Source organism: Macaca thibetana, chromosome 3 (genome assembly GCF_024542745.1).
Source record: "Macaca thibetana thibetana isolate TM-01 chromosome 3, ASM2454274v1, whole genome shotgun sequence".
Lineage (NCBI taxonomy): Eukaryota > Metazoa > Chordata > Mammalia > Primates > Cercopithecidae > Macaca > Macaca thibetana.
In genome coordinates this window covers 23,395,444-23,416,056 of record NC_065580.1, presented here as the reverse complement: position 1 = coordinate 23,416,056, position 20,613 = coordinate 23,395,444, and the positions used below count along the sequence as shown (strand labels likewise).

At 39.3% G+C, this 20,613-nt stretch overlaps 2 protein-coding genes across 4 annotated transcripts in view; both read left to right on the top strand.

Moving 5' to 3' along the window:
- STMP1 (short transmembrane mitochondrial protein 1) overlaps positions 1-20,613 on the top strand; it is a 360,766-nt gene that overhangs the window by 261,004 nt on the left and 79,149 nt on the right. The window lies entirely within an intron of this gene.
- The window catches only part of NUP205 (nucleoporin 205), a 93,058-nt gene that overhangs the window by 21,002 nt on the left and 51,443 nt on the right, over positions 1-20,613 (top strand). For all 3 annotated transcript variants that reach the window (XM_050782369.1, XM_050782368.1, XM_050782370.1), the window contains 8 exons: positions 6,103-6,278; positions 8,827-8,943; positions 9,105-9,242; positions 12,283-12,433; positions 13,791-13,996; positions 15,336-15,518; positions 18,164-18,214; positions 18,790-18,999. In XM_050782369.1, the coding sequence (XP_050638326.1) occupies positions 6,103-6,278; positions 8,827-8,943; positions 9,105-9,242; positions 12,283-12,433; positions 13,791-13,996; positions 15,336-15,518; positions 18,164-18,214; positions 18,790-18,999 (1,232 nt within the window). The remainder of the gene's footprint in view (positions 1-6,102; positions 6,279-8,826; positions 8,944-9,104; positions 9,243-12,282; positions 12,434-13,790; positions 13,997-15,335; positions 15,519-18,163; positions 18,215-18,789; positions 19,000-20,613) is intronic.

The window sequence follows — 20,613 nt, the reverse complement described above, 5'->3', positions numbered from 1 at the left end:
GTACAAGTGGCTCAATCCCGGCTCACTGCAGCCTCTGCCTACTGAGTTCAAGTGATTCTCCTACCTCAGTTTCCTGAGTAACTGGGCTACAGGCACATGCCACCATGCCCGGCTAATCTTGTTTTTTTGGTAGAAACAGGGTTTCACTATGTTGACCAGACTGGTCTCGAGCTCCTGAGCTCAGGTGATCTACCTGCTTCGGCCTCCCATAGTGTTGGATTTACAGGCGTGAGCCACCGTGCCTGACCAGAATACTGACTTTTAACAACCTATTAACTCACTGTAGCATATATTATTCTGCTATTTACATTTACATTATTTAATTGTCATATTAGTAGGGGTTTATTCTAACAGAATGAGGACTGTACATGGAACTCGAAGCTCAAAGAATTGTCGTCGTCTGTATCTTTTTTATGGTAAATCTGGAAAGGCTTTATTCAAGTTTACAATTTATGTCAGTTTTCTAATCCTAAAGTATCAACAGATTCTAGTATCTTATCAATTATGTAATTCCAGAACATTTTGTTTTCACTAGTGTCATGCTATTCCCAAGGTGTTTGCAGAAAGCTTTTTTTGTGTTAGGAGTCTTTCCTTGGCCACTTAATTTCTATCTATCAATTTATATATCTAAATGTTGATAGCTAATTAGACTTTTACATTCCTGTACAAATTCTGTTTCTTACCTATGCATACCCTCTTCATTTATAAATCTTACTTCACTACTTTTCTGACATAAAGTTACCCTTTAACCTTTTAAGTGGCTATGTGATAGTTAATATCTTTTTTTAAAATTTTATTTTGGAGATGGAATCTCTGTTGCCCAGGCTGGAGTGCAGTGGCATGATCTCAGCTCACTGCAACCTCTGCCTCCCAGGTTCAAGTACTTCTCCTGCCTCAGCCTCCCAAGTAGCTGGGACTATAGGTGCACACTGCCACGCCCAGCTAATATTTTGTATTTTAGTAGAGATAGGGTTTCACTGCGTTGCACAGGCTGGTCTCTGACTCCTGAGCTCAGGCAGTCTGCCCGCCTTGGCCTCTCAAAGTGCTGGAATTACAGGCGCGAGCCACCATGCCCGGCTGTGATAGTTAATATCTTATATTAGCTATATAATATAGTTATACATAGATAGTTATAATATTATATAATATAGTCACAATCTTATGCTATAATTTCCCATACCATTGCACTAATTTTGAAAGGTTTAATATAATATGCTGTAGTTTGCTGTAGAATAATAGTAAAAATAGGTTAGGAATTGTAGCCCAAGTTTCAAGTCCCAGATCTTTGGCTACTTAATCTCTTTGATTTTATATGCTCATACCCTTTTATAAGCTTAAATAGTTAGGGGTATTATAGTTAGAACTTTTAAACTATAAAATTTTTTCTGTTAATTTGCATTTTAAAAATTGTTAGAAAAATTGAATAGCTTGTGTTATTTGCAGAATGGTCACTTCTTGAAATAATCTGGACAAGTTTTAACTCAGATCTTCAATTTGAAAAATTGGTTTCTATTCTCTTCATAGATTTCTGAAACTTTTATCAAATGTGTTTATTATATTATTTTATAAAAGGCATGAAGCCAGGCGCAGTGCCTCATGCCTCTAATCCCAGCATTTTGGGAGGCCGAGGTAGGAGGATTGCCTGAGCCCAGGAGTTCATGACAAACCTGGGCAATATGGTGAGACCTCATCTCTACAAAAAATTAGAAATTAACCCAGCGTGGTGACATGCACTTGGCTGTAGTCCCAGCTACTCAGGAGGCTGAGGCGGGAGAATCACTTGACCCCAGGAGGCAGACGCTGTAGTGAGCTGAAATTGCTCCACTGCACTCCAGCCCGGGTTACAGAGTGAGATCACATCTCAAAAAAAAATTAAAAAAACAAGCATCAGCTGGGTGTGGTGACTCATGCCTGTAATCCCAGCACTTTGGGAGGCTGAGGCGGGCAGATCACTTGAGGTCAGGAGTTCAAGACCAGCCTGGCCAATGTGGTAAAACCCCGTCTCCACTAAAAACACAAAAAAATTTGGCCGGGCGCGGTGGCTCAAGCCTGTAATCCCAGCACTTTGGGAGGCCGAGACGGGCGGATCACGAGGTCAGGAGATGGAGACCATCCTGGCTAACACGGTGAAACCCCGTCTCTACTAAAAATACAAGAAAATTAGCCGGGCGAGGTGGCGGGCGCCTGTAGTCCCAGCTACTCGGGAGGCTGAGGCAGGAGAATGGCGTGAACCCGGGAGGCGGAGCTTGCAGTGAGCCAGGATCGCGCCACTGCACTCCAGCCTGGGGCACAGAGCAAGACTCCGTCTCAAAAAAAAAAAAAAAACACAAAAAAATTAGCCAAGCATGGTGGCGTGTGCCTGTAATCCCAGCTACCTGGGAGATTGAGGCAGGAGAATTGCTTAAACCCAGGGGGCGGAGGTTTCGGTGAGCTGAGATCGTGCCACTGCACGTTAGCCTGGGCAACAGAGTGAAACTCTGTTTCAGAAAAACCTAAAAACAAAAACCAAGCATCTTTGTAATTTCACTGAGCTTTACAGAATTTTAGCATAATGTTTTTAGGCATTGAAACTCAATTTATATTAATTCATTAATGGTGCCTTATTACCTAAATGGTCTTCGAGAAGTAATTTTTGGCCGGGTGTAGTGGCTCATACCTGTAATCTCAGTGCTTTGGGAGGCTGAGGTAGTCTCATCACTTGAGGTCAGGAGTTCAAGACCAGCCTGGCCAACAGGACGAAACCTCGTCTGTGCCAAAGTTATAAAAATTAGCTGGGTATGGTGGCACATGCTTGTAATCCTACCTTCTCAGGAGGCTGAGGCGGGAGGATCACTGAAACTGGTAGGCAGAGGTTGCAGTGAGCCAAGATTGCACCATTGCACTCCAGCCTAGGCAGCAGAGTAAGACTGTTTCAAAAAAAATAAAGGACGTAATCTTTGAGTTGATTCTCTTTTAATTCCGGTGTTTTTGAATTCAAGTAAAGGTTTGAAAGAATTTATTGTTATTAAAAATATTTAATAATTAGTAATTTTAGTAATCGTTATTATTAGTCATACTAAAGAATTAAGAAAATATTTTACTCTTACGGATTTTGTATAATATGGGTAGATATGCAGGTTTTTGTTTGTTGTTTGAGATAGTCTTACCCTACTGCCCAGGCTGGAGTGCAGTGGTGTGACCATGGCTCACTGGCCTCAACCGCCAGGCCTCATGTGATCCTTCCACTACAGCCTCCCAAGTAGGTGGGACCACAGCTAATTCTTTGATTTTTTTGTAGAGATGAGGTCTCACTGTGTTGCCCAGGGTGGTCTTGGACTCCTGGGCTCAAGCAATCCTCCTGTCTTGTCTTCCCAAAGTGTTGGGTACAGGCATGAGCCACCACACCTGGCTGATATGCAGACTTTATTTCAAAATACAAAACAAAACATTAAAAAAACAGGCCAGGCGCCCCCGGTGGCTCACGCCTGTAATCCCAGCACTTTGGGAGGCCGAGGCAGGCAGATCACAAGGTCAAGAGATTGAGACCATCCTGGCTAACACAGTGAAACCCTGTCTCTACTAAAAATACAAAAAATTAGCCAGGCGTGGTGGCGCGTGCCTGTAGTCCCAGCTACTCGGGAGGCTGAGGCAGAGAATCATTTGAACCTGGGAGGCGGAGGTTGCAGTGAGTCGAGATCGCACCACTGCACTCCAGCCTCCGTGACAGAGCGAGACTCCTTCTAAAAAATAATAATAATAAATAAATAAATAACTACAAATCATATGTTTTCCTCCGTTTGAGACTGTCTTGGCTTTTATCTGTTCTGGCCCTTTTCAAGGCAATGAAAATGTACTTTCGGTAGCAGACTATGTATTTGGTCTGTATGACAGTCAAACAGAATAAGCTGTGTAGTATTTTTCAAAGCCAGATTGCCACACAATTACCTAGCAATTTTATTTTATTTTATTTTATTTTATTTTTTTTGAGACGGAGTCTCGCTCTGTCGCCCAGGCTGGAGTGCAGTGGCCGCATCTCAGCTCACTGCAAGCTCCGCCTCCCGGGTCTATGCCATTCTCCTGCCTCAGCCTCCCGAGTAGCTGGGACTACAGGCGCCCGCCACCTCACCCGGCTAGTTTTTTGTATTTTTTAGTAGAGACGGGGTTTCACCGTATTTAGCCAGGCTGGTCTCGATCTCCTGACCTTGTGATCCGCCCGTCTCGGCCTCCAAAAGTGCTGGGATTACAGGCTTGAGCCACCGCGCCCGGCCTAGCAATTTTATATTTAAACTTTTTTTTGTTTGTTTGAGACAGAGTCTCGCTCTGTCTCCCAGGCTGGAGTGCAGTGGCCGGATCTCGGCTCACTGCAAGTTCCGCCTCCTGGGTTTATGCCATTCTCCTGCCTCAGCCTCCTGAGTAGGTGGGACTACAGGCACCTGCCACCTCGCCTGGCTAGGTTTTTGTATTTTTTAGTAGAGACAGGGTTTCACCGTGTTAGCCAGGATGGTCTCAATCTTCTGACCTTGTGATCCGCCTGTCTTGGCCTCCCAAAGTGCTGGGATTACAGGCTTGAGCCACCGCGCCCGGCCTATATTTAAAATTTAAAAGCAGTAATCAGCAATATGTTTCTTGATGGAAGGATACACCGTAACCTATGACATACTCTTAATAGAAAGTTGAATGTAACTCAGAGTAAGTCACTCTAGAACAAGCCACTGCACCCAGCTGAGGAATTAGTTTTAAAGATATAATGGCCAGGCGCAGTGGCTCACGCCTGTAATCACAGCACTTTGGGAGGATCACTTGAGGTCAGGAGTTCAAGACCAGCCTGGCCAACATGGTGAAACCCTGTCTCTACTAAAAATACAAAAATTAGCCAGGCATGTTGGTGCATGCCTGTAATCCCAGCTACTTGGGTGGCTGAGACCTGAGAATTGCCTGAACTGGGAGGGAGAGGTTGCAGTGAGCTGAGATTGTACCACTGCACTCCAGCCTGCGTGACAGAGCGAGACGCTGTCTCAAAAAATAAAATAAAATAAAGGTATGATAATGGTGGTGTATGTATGTAGTGAATTTTTACTTTTGCTTTCTTTCTTTCTTTCTTTCTTTTTTTTTTTGAGGTGGAGTTTTGCTCTTGTTGCCCAGGCTGGAGTGCAATGATGGTGTGATCTCGGCTTACCGCAGCCTCTGCCTCCTGGGTTCAAGTGATTCTCCTGCCTCAGCCTCTGAGTAGCTGGGATTACAGGCATGTGCCACCACGCCTGGCTAATTTTTTGTATTTTTAGCAGAGATGAGGTTTCTCCATGTTCGTCAGGCTGGTCTTGAACTCCCGACCTCAGGTGATTCGCCCACCTCAGCCTCCCAAAGTGCTGGGATTACAGGCGTGAGCCACCCCGCCCAGCCTTGTTTCTTAGGTATATTTTTGAGTTGTACACTGCAAATACTTACTGGTAAAATGTTAAATTTTCTGGAATTTGCTTTAATGAGATATGTGTGGGTGGAGAGGGGGAAGATATAGATGAGGTAAGATTGTCCATAAATTGTTAGTATTGAAACAAATGATGGGTATGTGGAGTTTATTATACTTATTTTTAGATATGTATTGGATATTTGCCAAATAAAATATAAAAAAATTAGTTAGACAAGTTTATATTCAAGTTAAAATTTAGTTTTTAAATTTCAGCTACTTGGTTACCAAATTAGTATACTTACTTACCTATTCATGTTCAGGTTTTGGTCTTGGATTGAAGACTTTTCAGATGACCCATGAGGTTTCATTGGGATTAAAGCCTTAACATCATTTTAATATGTGAATGTTTGGATAATAGCTCCCTGACTACATCAGTGTTGCATCACACATCTCTAAAGTAATTTTCATTAGTTATGTTATTATTTCAAACAGTATGTATTTTTCTAATATACATTCAGAGTATATTGTTATTTGGGGTTTATGAGTTCTTTAGGGTTTATGAGTCAATTACAGTTATATATAGTCTCATTTTGTGCATAGCACATGCTAGAAGGCTGGGAAGATGTCTGAACCATCAGCAGAGTATTATGAGATATAATTACAATCTGGGTTAATGACTTTTCCTCCATGTACTGTGTTTTAAAATCTATTTCTAGCTCTGGCAGAATTCACAGAGGCAGATGAAGCAATGGCAGAACTCGCAATTGCTGACAACGTTTTCCTGTTCCTCACGGAATCTGTAGTGGTATCAGAATACTTTTATCAGGAAGAATTTTATATTCGCAGAGTCCATAATCTCATCACAGATTTCCTTGCACTTATGCCAATGAAGGTAAGTGTAATAATGTAGGATAAGTAAATAATAGAAGAATTTTATAAAATAATTTGAAACTGATTAGCTTTATGTTTTGGAAACTAATAAAAATTTTTAATACAGACTAAAATTTGCTAGTAGTTGTATTACATCTTGTGAATCAGTTTGTGACTCATGAAGTAAGTCATGAGTCTCTACAAGGTATGAGAACATACCTTGTAGAATTTCGGTTGTACTAAATTTGTTGAGGTTTGTTTTATGGCTCGGAATATGGCCTATCTTGGTAAATGTTCTATGTACACCTGAAAGGAAGACATATTTTGCTGCTGTTCTGTGGAAATACGTCCTCTTAACTGGGGATAAGTCAGTAGAAAGAAATAATTTGACACTGAATGGTTTATAAATGAGGAAGTAATTAGTAAATGAGAATGCTTCTGTGGGTAGAAAATTACTAACCCCATTCTACCCTAAGGATTAGTGCCAAGATTGCTTTATTTAATATTTTTATACATGATTTGGAAGAGGCACAGTGGAAAATTTGCATTTTATAGATAATTGTTTAGATTTTTTTTTTTTTTTGAGACGGAGTCTTGCTCTATTGCATGCAGTGGTGTGATCTTGGTTCACTGCAATCTCCGCCTCCTGGGTAAGCGATTCTCCTGCCACAGTCTCCCAAATAGCTGGGTTTACAGGTACCCGCCACCACGCCTGGCTACTTTTTTGTATTTTTATTAGAAATGGGGTTTTACTGTATTGGCCAGGCTGGTCTTGACCTCTCAACCTCAGGTGATCTGCCCAGCTCGGCCTCCCAAAATGCTGAGATTACAGGTGTGAGCCACCACACCTGGCCCAATTGTTTAGATTCTGAATTGCGGTGTATAAAAGGGCTTCAGCATGGATACAGATAAAATAATAAGGCTACTTTTGAGTAGATGGCTTGAGCTGTAACTGTCATCTGAAAAGCAATTCTTAGAGCCATTTCAAACAGTTCCTTATAGTATATGGTCTCTGTGCTGTTTTGTGCCAAAGAAGCCATCAAATGTTGGTGGGAAGTAAATGAGGGAGAAAAACATCTTTTTTGTGTTTATATTATAAAACCACCTACTTCAAATGTATATTTTTTAAAAGCACCCTAAAAGGTCTATACTTGTAATATATTGTGCAGTTTTGATACCATATCTCCTGAAAAGTATAAATTGATTATCATAAATTTGCCCTTAAGATTCTTGTATTCTTTTTATTTTTATAGGATCTATAGTGATTTTTCTTTTTAATTCCTAAAATTGGTAATTTGTGTCTTCTCCCCTGGTTCTTAATTAACCCTGCTGGAAGTTTATTGATCTTATTGATCTTCCCAGTGAATTAGCTTTTGGCTTCATTGATTTTCTTATATTTTGCTTCACCTTTATTGATTTTTGCTCTTATGTTTATTATTTTCTTCCCTTTGCCTTGGGTTTAATTTGCTCCTTTAATTTTGTTTTTTAAGATAGAAGTTTAGGTTATTGATTTAAATCTTTATTTTTTCTAACATAAACATTTAATAATGCTGTACATTTACCTCCAATCACTGCTTTAGCTATGCCACACAAATTTTGATATGTTGCAGTTTCTTTTTTTGTTCAGTTTAATATGTTTTCTAATTTTCCTTGAGACTCCTTTGATTGACGGGTTATTTAGAAGTGTGTTGTTTAATTTCCAAATTTTTCGGAGACTTTTTCAGATCTCTGTCACAGATTTCTAGTTTAATTCCATTGTGCTCAGAGAACATACCTTGTAGAATTTCAGTTGTATTAAATTTGTTTAGGTTTGTTTTATGGCTCAGAATATGGCCTATTTTGGTAAATATTCCATGTACACCTGAAAGGAACACATATTTTGCTGCTGTTCGGTGGAATGTTGTATAAGTGTCAATTAAGTCAAGTTGCTTTGCTGTTTTTCAAGTTTTCCATATCCTTACTGATTTTCTGTGTACTTGTTCTATTGAATATTGACAGAGGAGTGTTGGTATTTCCAACAATAATTGTGGATTTGTCTAGCTATGTTTTTGTTTTGTTTTTTTTAACAGAATTTGTTTCTTATTTTTGTTGGCATTTAGTTCACATAAATGTTGTGAAGCAGTGACTCTCAACTGAGGTATAATGTTCTTCAGAGTGTGTTTGGGAAATGAGTGGAGCCAGTTTTGCTTGTTATGATGACTCTGGTGTTGTTATTGATAGTTGGTAGGTAGTTCCAGGGTTGCTAAATGTCCTGGAATATTCAGGATAATCCAACCCAGTGAAGAAATGTTGTGCTCATATGTCAGTAATGTCCCCATCGAGAAACACTACAGTTAAGTTCAACTTTTCTGTAGTGGAAAATGCATTGAAGTTTTAAGATATTATAAATTATGGATAGTAATATTGCAAATAAGATTCCTGGCATGTTTCTTCATGTCACCTAAAATGGAATAGATATTTAAACAATATATTTCTTGTATGTGATCACTTTAAGACAGTTGCCTGATTTCATTGTTATTAGCATGTACGATACATTTACATATTAAAACTATATCTAATAAATTTAATAGGTGAAACAGCTGAGGAATCGGGCAGATGAAGATGCTCGAATGATTCACATGAGTATGCAGATGGGTAATGAACCCCCCATTTCACTTAGAAGGGACCTGGAACATTTAATGCTATTGGTAAGCCATTCTGTTAGAAAGCTTGTCCTCTTTCCCTCCTTTCATTATTTTTTCCCCTAACTTTGGAAAATTTCAGGTCTAATACTTTAAATGTCCTTTTTTATTGAAAGTAATTTTTGAGTCGTAGACATTTCCCTACAGTCTTTGCTTACTCTTTGCAGATTGGCGAGCTATATAAAAAGAACCCTTTTCATCTGGAGCTTGCTCTAGAATATTGGTGTCCCACAGAGCCTCTTCAGACTCCGACTATCATGGGTTCTTATCTAGGGGTGGCTCATCAGCGGCCCCCTCAACGCCAGGTAAGACTTTAGGTTTTCCTCTTTTATACTCTGGTACTGTGATAGAGAGTCTTGAAAACATGAAAGATGTTACATCCTGATTTTATTGCTGTTAACACAAATGATCACTAGTGTAACCTTTAGAGATTTACACTTTTTAAAATTTTATGTATGTATTTATTTATTTATTTTGAGACACAGTGTCAGAGGACTCTGTCACCTGGGCTGGAGTGCAGTGATGCAATCTCAGCTCACTTTAGCTTTGACCTCCCAGGTGGAAGTGATCCTCCTGCCTCAGCCCCCAGAGTAGTTGGGACTACAGGCATCCACCACCACACCCGGCTAATTTTTGTATCTTTTGTAGAGATGGGGTTTCGCCATGATACCCAGGCTGGTTTGTAACTCCTGAGCTCAAGTGATCCATCTGCCTCGGCCTCCCAAAGTGCTGGATTTACAGGCATGAGCTACTGTGCCCAGCCTACTTTTCTCTTTTATAAAAGAAAATTTGAAACTCTTAAAATTTAAGTTCTGTTGATTTTGAAGTTTATGTAGTCAGTCCTTTATTGGATACTAGATATATGTTGAATTATTAGAGGCAGAAAGGCATCCAGTCTCTTTATTATTTATTTATTTTTAAAAGACAGGGTCTTGCTATGATGACCAGGCTGGTGTAGATCTCCTGGCTTCAGTCAGCCCTCCCAAAGCAATGGGATTACAGGCATGAGCCACTGTGCTCCACTTGAATTTTATTAGTATTTTAGTTCTCCATAGGCATGACAATCTTTTCAAGTTTGGGGGGATAGGAGAGGTATAAGTATTAAAGGAGAAGTCTTAAACATTTTAATTGATGGCCAAATGCCTATGAGTCTGTAGATAATATAGGCTAAAGTTCATTCTGTATTAACTTTAGTATGATGTGTGGAGGCAAATAAAATGAATTGCTATGCAATAGCTCACACCTGCAATCCCAGTGCTTTGGCAAAGAAGCTGAGGTGGGAGGATCGCTTGAAGCCAAAATTTGAGACCTGCCTGGGCAACATAACGACACCCCATCTCTACAAAAAACACTAGCTCAGTGTGGTGTCATGAGCCTGTAGTCCTAGCTGCTCAGGTTGAGGCAAGAGCCCTGGGGTTTGAGGTTACAGTGAGATATGGTTATACTACTGCGCTCCAGCCTAGGCAACAGAGTGAGACCCTGTCTCTTTAAAAAAAAAAAAGTATTGGAGGGAGATTGCCATGTAAGTGTTCATTTTGGGGGATTTCTGTTCTAGAAGTTTTTATGCCATATATTTTTTATTTTTTCTGGACTACAGATCAGATGCCTTTTTTTGTTTGTTTGTTTTGAGATGAAGTTTCGCTCTTATTGTCCAGGCTGGAGTGCAATGACACAATCTTGGCTCACCGCAACCTCCTCTGCCTCCTGGATTCAAGCGATTCTCCTGCTTCAGCCTCCCAAGTAGCTGGGATTATAGGCATGCGCCACCATGCCAGGCTAATTTTGTATTTTTAGTAGAGATGGGGTTTCTCTATGTTGGTCAGGCTGGTCTCGAACTCCCTACCTTAGGTGATCCACCCGCCTCGGCCTCCCAAAGTGCTGGGATTACAGGCATGAGCCACCGCGCCTGGCCCAGATGCCACTTTTTAAACTGTATTGTTTCACTGTTTTTCCCATTTAAAAAATACGTTTTGAGCTGGGCCTGGTGCTTCACATCTGTAATCCTTGCACTTTGGGAGGCCAAGGTAGGCAGATTGCTTGTGCTCAGGAGTTTTAGACTAGTCTGAGCAACATGGCGATACCCTGTCTCTATAAAAAATATTCTAAAAATTAGCCAGGCATTGTGGTGCATGCCTATGGCCCCATCTGCACTGGAGGCTGAGGTGGGAGGATCATTTGGGCTGCAGTGAGCTGTGATTGTGCTACTACATTCCAGCCTGGATGACAAAGTAAGATCCTGTCTCAAAAGAAAAAGAATGTTTTGGAGAAGGATTTATTTAAAAATTTTGAAGTTTTTAAGAAAGCTTGCTGTTAAGAAAAATTTGAAACGTGGAAGAGGGGATTATTATAAGCAATGCCACATATTTTAATTTCACATCTTAAGTTACCATCTTATGATGTTTGCTTCATCTACTATATTATTATTATTATTTATTTATTTATTTATTTTGAGACGGAGTCCCACTTTGTCGCCCAGGCTGGAGTGCAGTGGAGCGATCTTGACTCACTGCAACCTCTGCCTTCGGGTTCAAGTGATTCTCCTGCTTCAGCCTCCCAAGTACCTGGGACTACAGGTGCATGCCACCACGCCCAGCTAATTTTTGTATTTTAAGTAGAGACGGGGTTTCACCATGATGGCCAGGATAGTCTTGATTTCTTGACCTCGTGATCTGCCCACCTCGGCCTCCCAAAGTGCTGGGATTACAGGCAGGAGCCAGTGCACCTGGCCAAACCATTGTTTAACCTAGCTGATTTAACAGTGATTTCCAGACATCAGTAGTATTTTCAGTTCTCAGTTCCAACTAGTGAGTTTGAATAATATTGTTAGTTGTTGATAATAGGTTTAAGGTATAAGGAAGAAAAAAGGGAAAATTAGGAAGTGGACTTAAAGAACAGGAGTATGGGAATGTGGCATTGGTGGGACCACAGAAGAGAATATACTTAAGTTACCATCAAAAATGATTTCAAGTTCTTAGTCTTCATACCAATTTGGCTGGGATATAGGAACTCTAGATTTTAAGTGTACCTTTGAATTGCCAGTTGGTTTTGGATGAGTAAATGTCACGTGTCTTATATTTTAAAAATCTGAGTGGTCTTATATTTTGTGACATTGAGGCACTTTTTTTTAAATGTACTTTTATTTCATAAAGATATTATTTTATAATTGCATTAAATTGCTAACGGCAAGCTGAAACAATTTTTCATAAATAGAATATCAGTTAAATTTGTTGTGAGGGTTAAGTCAGAGCACTACTTTTAGTTTATATGTAGTCTTTATTAGCTAGTCCGTGTTGCCTTAAAGTTAAGCTATACATTATATAAACCATTTGTTTCTCTCTTTTTCAGGTTGTCTTGTCAAAGTTTGTTAGGCAAATGGGTGACCTGTTGCCTCCAACTATTTATATTCCTTATTTGAAAATGCTCCAGGGATTGGCCAATGGGCCTCAGTGTGCCCACTACTGTTTCAGCCTACTCAAAGTCAATGGTAGTAGTCATGGTAAGGAATATGTAGATGTTGTTAAAGTTTGTTGTTATACTCTTAAGTTCAGTATCCCAGTACCTATTAAGAACATTGGTATTTGAACTAGATTCTACCAGAGGTATAAATTATTTTCATAACAATAGGGTGAAAGAAGCACGCATACAGCTTTATGCATAGTGATGCTGTGATTATGGTCTCACAGATTGGAGAGTTTCACCATTCTCCTTTATAAAATACAGTTCATTTTGACAAATCAGATTAATGTATGAAAATTTTCTGTAACACATCTGGTCCACAAAGAAAGCATATGCCCTTGCCTTATAAGTTTGATTAATTTATCTTTGTATTTTTTTTTTCTTAATTTAAGTACTTAGAATTTGTCTCTTGACCCTCTCCCAATTTTCTTATTTGATTATCAGACTGGTTTGGTTAGGGAAAAGTAAGCATCTGCTTTGTTAGGTAGATATTTTTATCTTTATATGTGAAGAAACTGAGGTTTAGAGAAGTTAAGGAATTTACCCAACATCACAGCTATCTGGGGAGCCGTGATGGGAGCTGAAATTGGCTTGGCTCCAAAGCCAGTGTTACGACTACTTTGTCAAGCCTGCCAGTCTTGTGTGTTGTGCTTTTGCTTCTGATGCCTGGTAGGCAATGGAGTAGTGTAATTCACAAATTAAGACTGTAGTTACCTCTTTCTTTGGGAATTCAAGCTCAACATTTGCGAATTATTCTGTGGAAAAAAGCAGCCCTGTACAGTTAGTTACATGAGAGCACAGAGAACTCTCCTGGATGTGAAGTAGGTAACTGACATCCAAAGTAAATTACCTTTCGTTTACATGGGCAGTAGCCCCTTTCTTGAGTAAAAGTTAATCCAGAGGAAAAATTAATCCAGAGTTCTAGCTCACAGAGGGATTCTAACCCATTTTCAGCACACTACTTAATCCAGGACAAAGATTGCCTTTGTGCTAAGACAAAGGCAAACAAAGTTTATGGTTTTAGGCTGGGTGCAGTGGCTCATGCCTGTAATCCCAGCACTTTGGGAGGCCAAGGCAGGCAGATCGCTTGAGGTCGGGAGTTCGAGACCAGCCTGGCCAACATGGTGAAACCCTGTCTTTACCAAAAAGACAAAAATTAGCAGGGCGTTGTGGTGCACACTTGTAAGCTCAGCTACTTGGGAGGTTTAGATAGAATTGCTTGAACCTGGGGAGTAGAGGTTGCAGTGAGCCGACATTGCCCCACTGCACTCCAGCCTGGGTGACAGAGTGAGAACCTGTCTCAAAAAAGTTTATTGTTTTAAATTAATTTTCTCTCCATTTCCCAGCAAATGCTTAGATGTTTTTTAAAGAAAATTCTGTGCTGTTTTTCTTTATAGTTGAAAATATTCAGGGAGCAGGTGGCAGTCCTGTTTCCTGGGAACATTTCTTTCACTCCTTGATGCTTTACCATGAACACCTTCGGAAGGATCTTCCAAGTGCAGATAGCGTTCAGTACCGTCACCTTCCTTCCCGTGGCATCACCCAGAAGGAGCAAGATGGATTGATTGCTTTTTTGCAGCTCACATCTACCATCATTACTTGGGTAGGTAACTCATCCCCAGCATAATTTTATTTTTATTATAGCACAGTAGCATTTTAAGAGCCTCAAACATTTTCTTTTAATTTAAGAGTAATAAACTTAGCCTATGTAGATAGATATATAGCATTCTGCCCTTAAGTTTTTTGTTTTTTGATCTCTAGAGGGTGTAAGTTATGGTAGCCCTGCTCATTGGCATAATCTTAGTATAAAAATAATAGCCTGAGCCTGAAAGAAAATAGTCATAAGGGCAAATTAGAACTGGTTGTTGGATGCATATGCTTCTAGGTTTCCAGCATAGGTGTAGAGGTGTATGTGTGCATTTATGTGTGTATACATAAAGAATATTGTAATTGAAAGTTATTTACTGAATTATTTTTCCTCTCCTTATGCCAAACCATTTTACCTGCCACTACCAAATTGATCTTTGTAAAAAACATTATTTTCATGACTGTATGTAATTTCCCAACTCGGAAATATCTTTTAGTTATGTCTGTTGTTCACTAGAATAGTCTGACATTCTCTCTGAAGGGTAGGAATAGGAACTTCTAAGTTTTTGGCTTTTCTAATAGTACTTAACATTATTAGGCATCAAAATGTCAGTTATTAACTATTTCTCACTGAATTAAAATGGAGATGGGAGGGGAGGATAGGGAAGGGTTAGTTAACATACAAAGTAACACATAGAGAAGAAGAAAGTTCTAGTGTTCTGTGGCACTACAGGGTGAATATAACTAGCAGTAATTCATTGTATATGTTCAAAAGCCAGAAGAGAGGATTTTGAATGTTCCCAACATAAAGAAATGAGAAATGTTAGATGATGGGTATCCTAATTACCTTGATTTGATCATTACATATTGTATACATGTATCAAAATATGACTGTACCCTGTAAATATATATAGTTATTACATATCAACGAAAAATGAAAAAAAGTTATGATACTTGATACTGTATATCTCCATATTTTCGAGAAAAGGACAAGATTTTTTTTCATTCATACTTTATATTGCAGTATAATATATTGTTCCAGAAAGGATTTAAGATGCCTAGGTAAGATTTATCCAACCCTTGCAGACCGTTTATCTTTGTGTTATTTCTCATACTTGGAACTGCAAAAGTAATTCTACAAAGTCTATTTCTCCTCCAGTTTTTTACTTTGAATGAATGAGTGACCTGATTTGATGTGTTGGTAGACTTCAAACATAAATGATAGGCTTATTTTTGTTTTAGTATATATTAAACCTATGAGGACTCGGTATAAATGATAGCAATTTAGATGATTGCTGGTCATTTTCTTAACTTTTAAAAATGGGAAGTCTTGTTCTTTTTGTGTCAATTCTTAGAGTGAAAATGCTCGCTTGGCACTCTGTGAACACCCTCAGTGGACCCCTGTTGTGGTGATTCTGGGACTCCTCCAATGCAGTATTCCCCCTGTCCTAAAAGCTGAGCTACTGAAGACACTCGCAGCTTTTGGAAAATCTCCTGAAATTGCTGCTTCCCTCTGGCAGTCATTGGAATACACTCAGGTAGGGCTCTGAAGTCCCATATTTATATTATCCCAATGTGGAAAGTTGGGCTTGATAATACCGTAGAAGCAAGAGCATTCGATTGGAATTTATAGTACATCATGAACATCCCCACTAGAGTTACGGTTTAGGGACTGAGCATAGCAATAGAAACTAATAGACTTGGGTTTTTTTCTTAGATTGGTTGATAACTTCACTAGATTACCAGAGATTGGTTCTTCATGTACTGTACCTCTCTGAAGACCTTATTTTTCAATGTCTATAAGATATTACTAGATGGACAGAATTCCTCCACTCTGTCTTTAAACCAGGCTGATGTAAGCCCTCACAAGTCACCTGCACTCATTAAATGTGGGGAATGTTTGTTTTTCTTATCTGCTCTTTCCTGCCCTATACCAGAAGAGTGAAGTATCTCTATATAGCTACATGGTCACTGGGGTTGTTTTTCCATTAAAGGGCTTGGTGTAACTGTCAAGTTTGCACATAATTTTTTTTTTTTTTTTTTTTTTTAAGACAGGGTCTCGCTCTGTTGGCAAGGATGGAGTGAGTGCAGTTGTGTGATCTCAGCTCACTGCAGCTTCCACCTCCCGGATTCAAGTGATTCTTGTGCCTCAGCCTCCTAAGTAGCTGGGATTACAGGCTTGCGCTACCATGCCCTGCTAATTTTTGTATTTTTAGTAGAGATGGCGTTTTGTCATGTTGTCCAGGCTGGTCTTGAACTCCTGGCTTCAAGTGATCTGCCCTCCTTGGCCTCCCAAAGTGCTGGGATTACAGGTGTGAACCACCACACCTAGCCTGCAGAGAAATTTTAACAGCATTTAGAATACTTTTTATTGGTGTTTATGAAGGTTTATTTCCAGGACCATAATCTTAACTTTGGGCAGAAAGGGAATGTTACAGTTTGATTTTTTGACTTCCGTACCCTGAGGGAATGTACCTATGCTGATATGGGGAAGTAAATGGATGATATAATGTTTGAAGTCTCCTTAACTTCAAAATTGTTAACATTCTTTTCTCTAAAGATAAGCTCCGTTAAAAATTTTCTATCAGGTATAATTATTTTATATGTGATAAAATAAAAAAGGAAAATACAGATGCGCTTTATAGACGTATCTCTAGGAAAATGGTTAGGTGGGATTATATCTGTCTTGGAAGTAATACAACTTAAGGGAGTCTGAGATTCTAACTCATTATTCATAGAAGCAAAATTTTTTTTTTTTAAGATGGAGTTTTGCTCTTGTTGCCCAGGCTGGAGTGCAATGGTGTGATCTCGGCTCACTGCAACCTCCGCCTCCTGGGTTCAAGCGATTCTCCTGCCTCAGCCTCCCGAGTAGCTGGGATTACAGGCATGCACCACCACACCTGGCTAATTTTGTATTTTTAGTAGACACAGGGTTTCTCCATGTTGGTTAGGCTGGTCTTGAACTCCCACCTCAGGTGATCTGCCTGCCTTGGCCTCCCAAAGTGCTGGGATTACAGGCATGAGCCACCATGCCCAGCCGGAAGCAACCATTTTGAAGCAGTGAAGTACTCTAGATTATTTTCTAACATATGTATCCTGAAGATGTTATTGATACTTTGTTAACATAATAATTAACGGAGTTGGGGTTTGCTGAGAGGCTGAGTAACTTTTGGCTTACTATTGATACTTCACCTTTTGATTCCTGAGTGTACCAATACTTACTAGTGTCTTACAGGCTTAGTGCTTCTTTACACCTGAAATCAAATGTGATTGGGTTTAGACATTTGTATCCTTAGAGCAACACTATTGTTTTTAAAGGATTCTACGTAATTAGTATACTTTTGATTTGCAAGACAGTAAAGTATCATGACAGCAGCATTATTTATTATACCATAAACTACTTAGGCCCATATCAAGGTCTGGACAGAACATCTTAAGTCAAAACTTCAGCCTCCTTTAACAAACCCGTTCTTAAGAAGTTTATTGGCTGGGCGCAGTGACTCACACCTGTAATCCCAGCATTTTGGGAGGCCAAGGCGGGCGGATCACCTGAGGTCAGAAGTTTGAGACCAGCCTGGCCAACATGGTGAAACCTTGTCTCTACTAAAAGTACAAAAAAAAAAAAATTAACTGGGTATGGTGACACATGCCTGTAGTCCCAGCTACTTGGGAAGCTGAGGCAGGAGAATTGCTTGAGCCCAGGAGACGGCGGTTGCAGTGAGCTGAGATCATGCCACTGTACTCCAGCCTGGCCGACAGAGCGAGACTCTGTCTCAAAAGAAAAAAAAAAAGGAAAGAGAAAAAGAAGTTTACTTTTTGGGTTTTTTGTGCCATCAGTAGGATTAGTTAACAGTCCAGTATCTTGAACACTGGTGAGATTTCATCCCATAAATCCTTTTTAAAGATTCATTTCCTAGAATATCTGAGAGGAAATTTGCTGGAAAAATGTCTTGTGTGTTCTTAGAAACTACCAATTTTTAGAACCCCAGGCAGTCAAAAGTTCTATCGCAACCTGACAGAAACCTGCTAACGAAAGTCCATCCAGGGACTAATTGATTGTCTTTTTAATGGACGTTGTGAGATCTGTGGGTCCAGTGGGATATGTGAATATTATATTGCAAAGCCACTAATACTCATTGATGAATAAGGAGTGCTTCTGACATCTACTTCTTACTATTTTAAGATACTGCAGACCGTGAGGATTCCAAGCCAGAGGCAAGCTATTGGTATTGAGGTAAAGTTTTCCTTTTAGTTTAAATGCTAATTCATTCATGCATGTAATGATAAGAAGTCTATGAATCATTCTTACCCTTTTATGTTTCCATAATTTTCAAATTTAATGTATTTTTATTTGAAGGGTTTTCTAATCAGTGTTGAAATAGAGATGAAACTTTTAATAAAAGGAACCAAAATATTTAGTGTTTGAGAGTTAGAAAAGGATGTTACATGGCAGCCATCCAAATGGAAAGTTCTTGATTTTAACTCAATTTAATTAGATTACTTGAGTCAACCTGAAATGAGAATTGTTTTCTTTTCTCTCTAATTCTCCCTCTCTTTTAAAAGAAACTTTAAAGATTTCTGTTTTTAATTCAAGTTTGGGGACAATAAGTGGGAATTTGGAGTTCTTCCATCTGACTCATCTGGATTCATGTAATACTTTTTTATCTTTTCCTCTAAATGAAAAACAGAAATATCTGTTATGTCTTTTGGTGTGAGTTAGCACTATTAATAAGTTAATGTCTGCATAATACTCTGCACTTCATAGCTAATAGTTTTTATTACCAAGTTTTCTTTCTTTTTATTTGGAAGGTTGAACTAAATGAAATAGAATCCCGGTGTGAAGAGTACCCGTTGACTCGGGCCTTTTGCCAGCTCATTAGTACCCTGGTGGAGAGCTCATTTCCTTCTAATTTGGGTGCTGGACTGCGGCCCCCTGGCTTTGACCCTTATTTGCAGTTCCTTAGAGACTCTGTGTTTCTACGATTCCGTACGAGAGCTTACCGGAGAGCAGCTGAAAAGGTTACGTTCCGAGAAAAACTTTTATCTCCTTATGCATTTCCTGCTTTTCTTTTATCAGAAGTATACGGTGCTAAATTCATGTTAGCTTTTGAAAGGGGGTAAAATTCACAGTCTTTATTTTGAAATATCTATGGTCTGATTAGTTTATGTGCACTAAAAAATAAATTTGATCATGAAAACCCAAGCACTGACATTAGTCATCATTAATCTAATCGATAGGAGTTCATATTCAGATCCTTTTTGACTGAAATGGAACAAAAAATGTCACATTTGTTGGAAACACACTACTACTGCTAATTGGAATGGTTTAGGTTAGGGATTGAAATAAGTTTAAACTTGCACACCAGTTTCTATTGATTAGTGGCACTGGATTGTGGAGTATTGGCTTAGGGGAAAGGAGTATTGTAATCCATTAGGCATGTCTGCCATGGATAGAGGCTGAGAGAGCACTGATCTTTATGACACATTTGCTCTAGTTGCAAGACACTAACCAGTGAGCTTATATATATCATTTTATATAATTCCAATATTACCATGAGGCAGGTACTATTTAATATTCCCGTTTTACAGATGGAGGCTTAGCAAGGTTAAGGAACTTGCCTAAGGTCCAGGACCAGGATTTGAACCTAGGACTCTGATTCCAGATCCAAGCTCATAACCACTAAGCTATGTAAGAGACTCTTCTAGGTTCTGATGTAATTCACGTTAGTCTATAATACTGTTTATTAACCTTAAATAATACTCTTGGTTGTATCTTATAGGAACATTTCTGCTTTATTTTGGTAGTTGGCTGTTTTTGACCCTGTTGGGTTTTTTTGTGTTGTATTAATGATGATAAACATAATTTAGTTAATGCAAATTTGGAGAAATTAGGAAAATACAAAAAATATAAGAAAAAGGCCAGGTACAGTGGCTTACGCCTGTAATTCCAGCACTTTGAGAGACCGAGACGGGTAGATCACTTGAGGTCAGGAGTTCCAGACCAGCCTGACCAAACTGGTGAAACGCTGTCTCTACAAAAATACAAAAATTAGCTAGGCATGGTGGCGCACAGCTGTAATCCCAGCCACTTGGGAGGCTGAGGCAGGATAATTGCTTCAACCAGGGAGGCAGAGGTTGCAGTGAGCCGAGATCATGCCACTGCACTCCAGCCTGGGTGGCAGAGCGAGACTCCATCTGAAAAAAAAAAAATATATATATATATTTATATGTATGTGTGTGTGTATATATATGTGTGTGTGTGTATATATGTATATGAAGAAATGATACCATCCTTAATTTTGTTGCCAAGGGAAGAATAACTACTTTTAGTCTTTTTTTTAATGCCTGTACACTTAATTAACATTTGAGATAATTAGTTATATTACTTTGTGTTTCTTTTTTGTCCACTTAGCATCATGGGGATTTTTTTTCATATCCTAGGATATTCTTTGAAAATAGTCTTTTTAGGCTGGGTGCGGTGGCTCACACCTGTAATCCCAGCACTTTGGGAGGCTAAGGCGGGTGGATCACAAGGTCAGGAGATCAGTACCATCCTGGCTAACACGGTGAAACCCTGTCTCTACTAAAAATACAAAAAAATTAGCTGGGAATGGTGGCGGGCGCCTGTAGTCT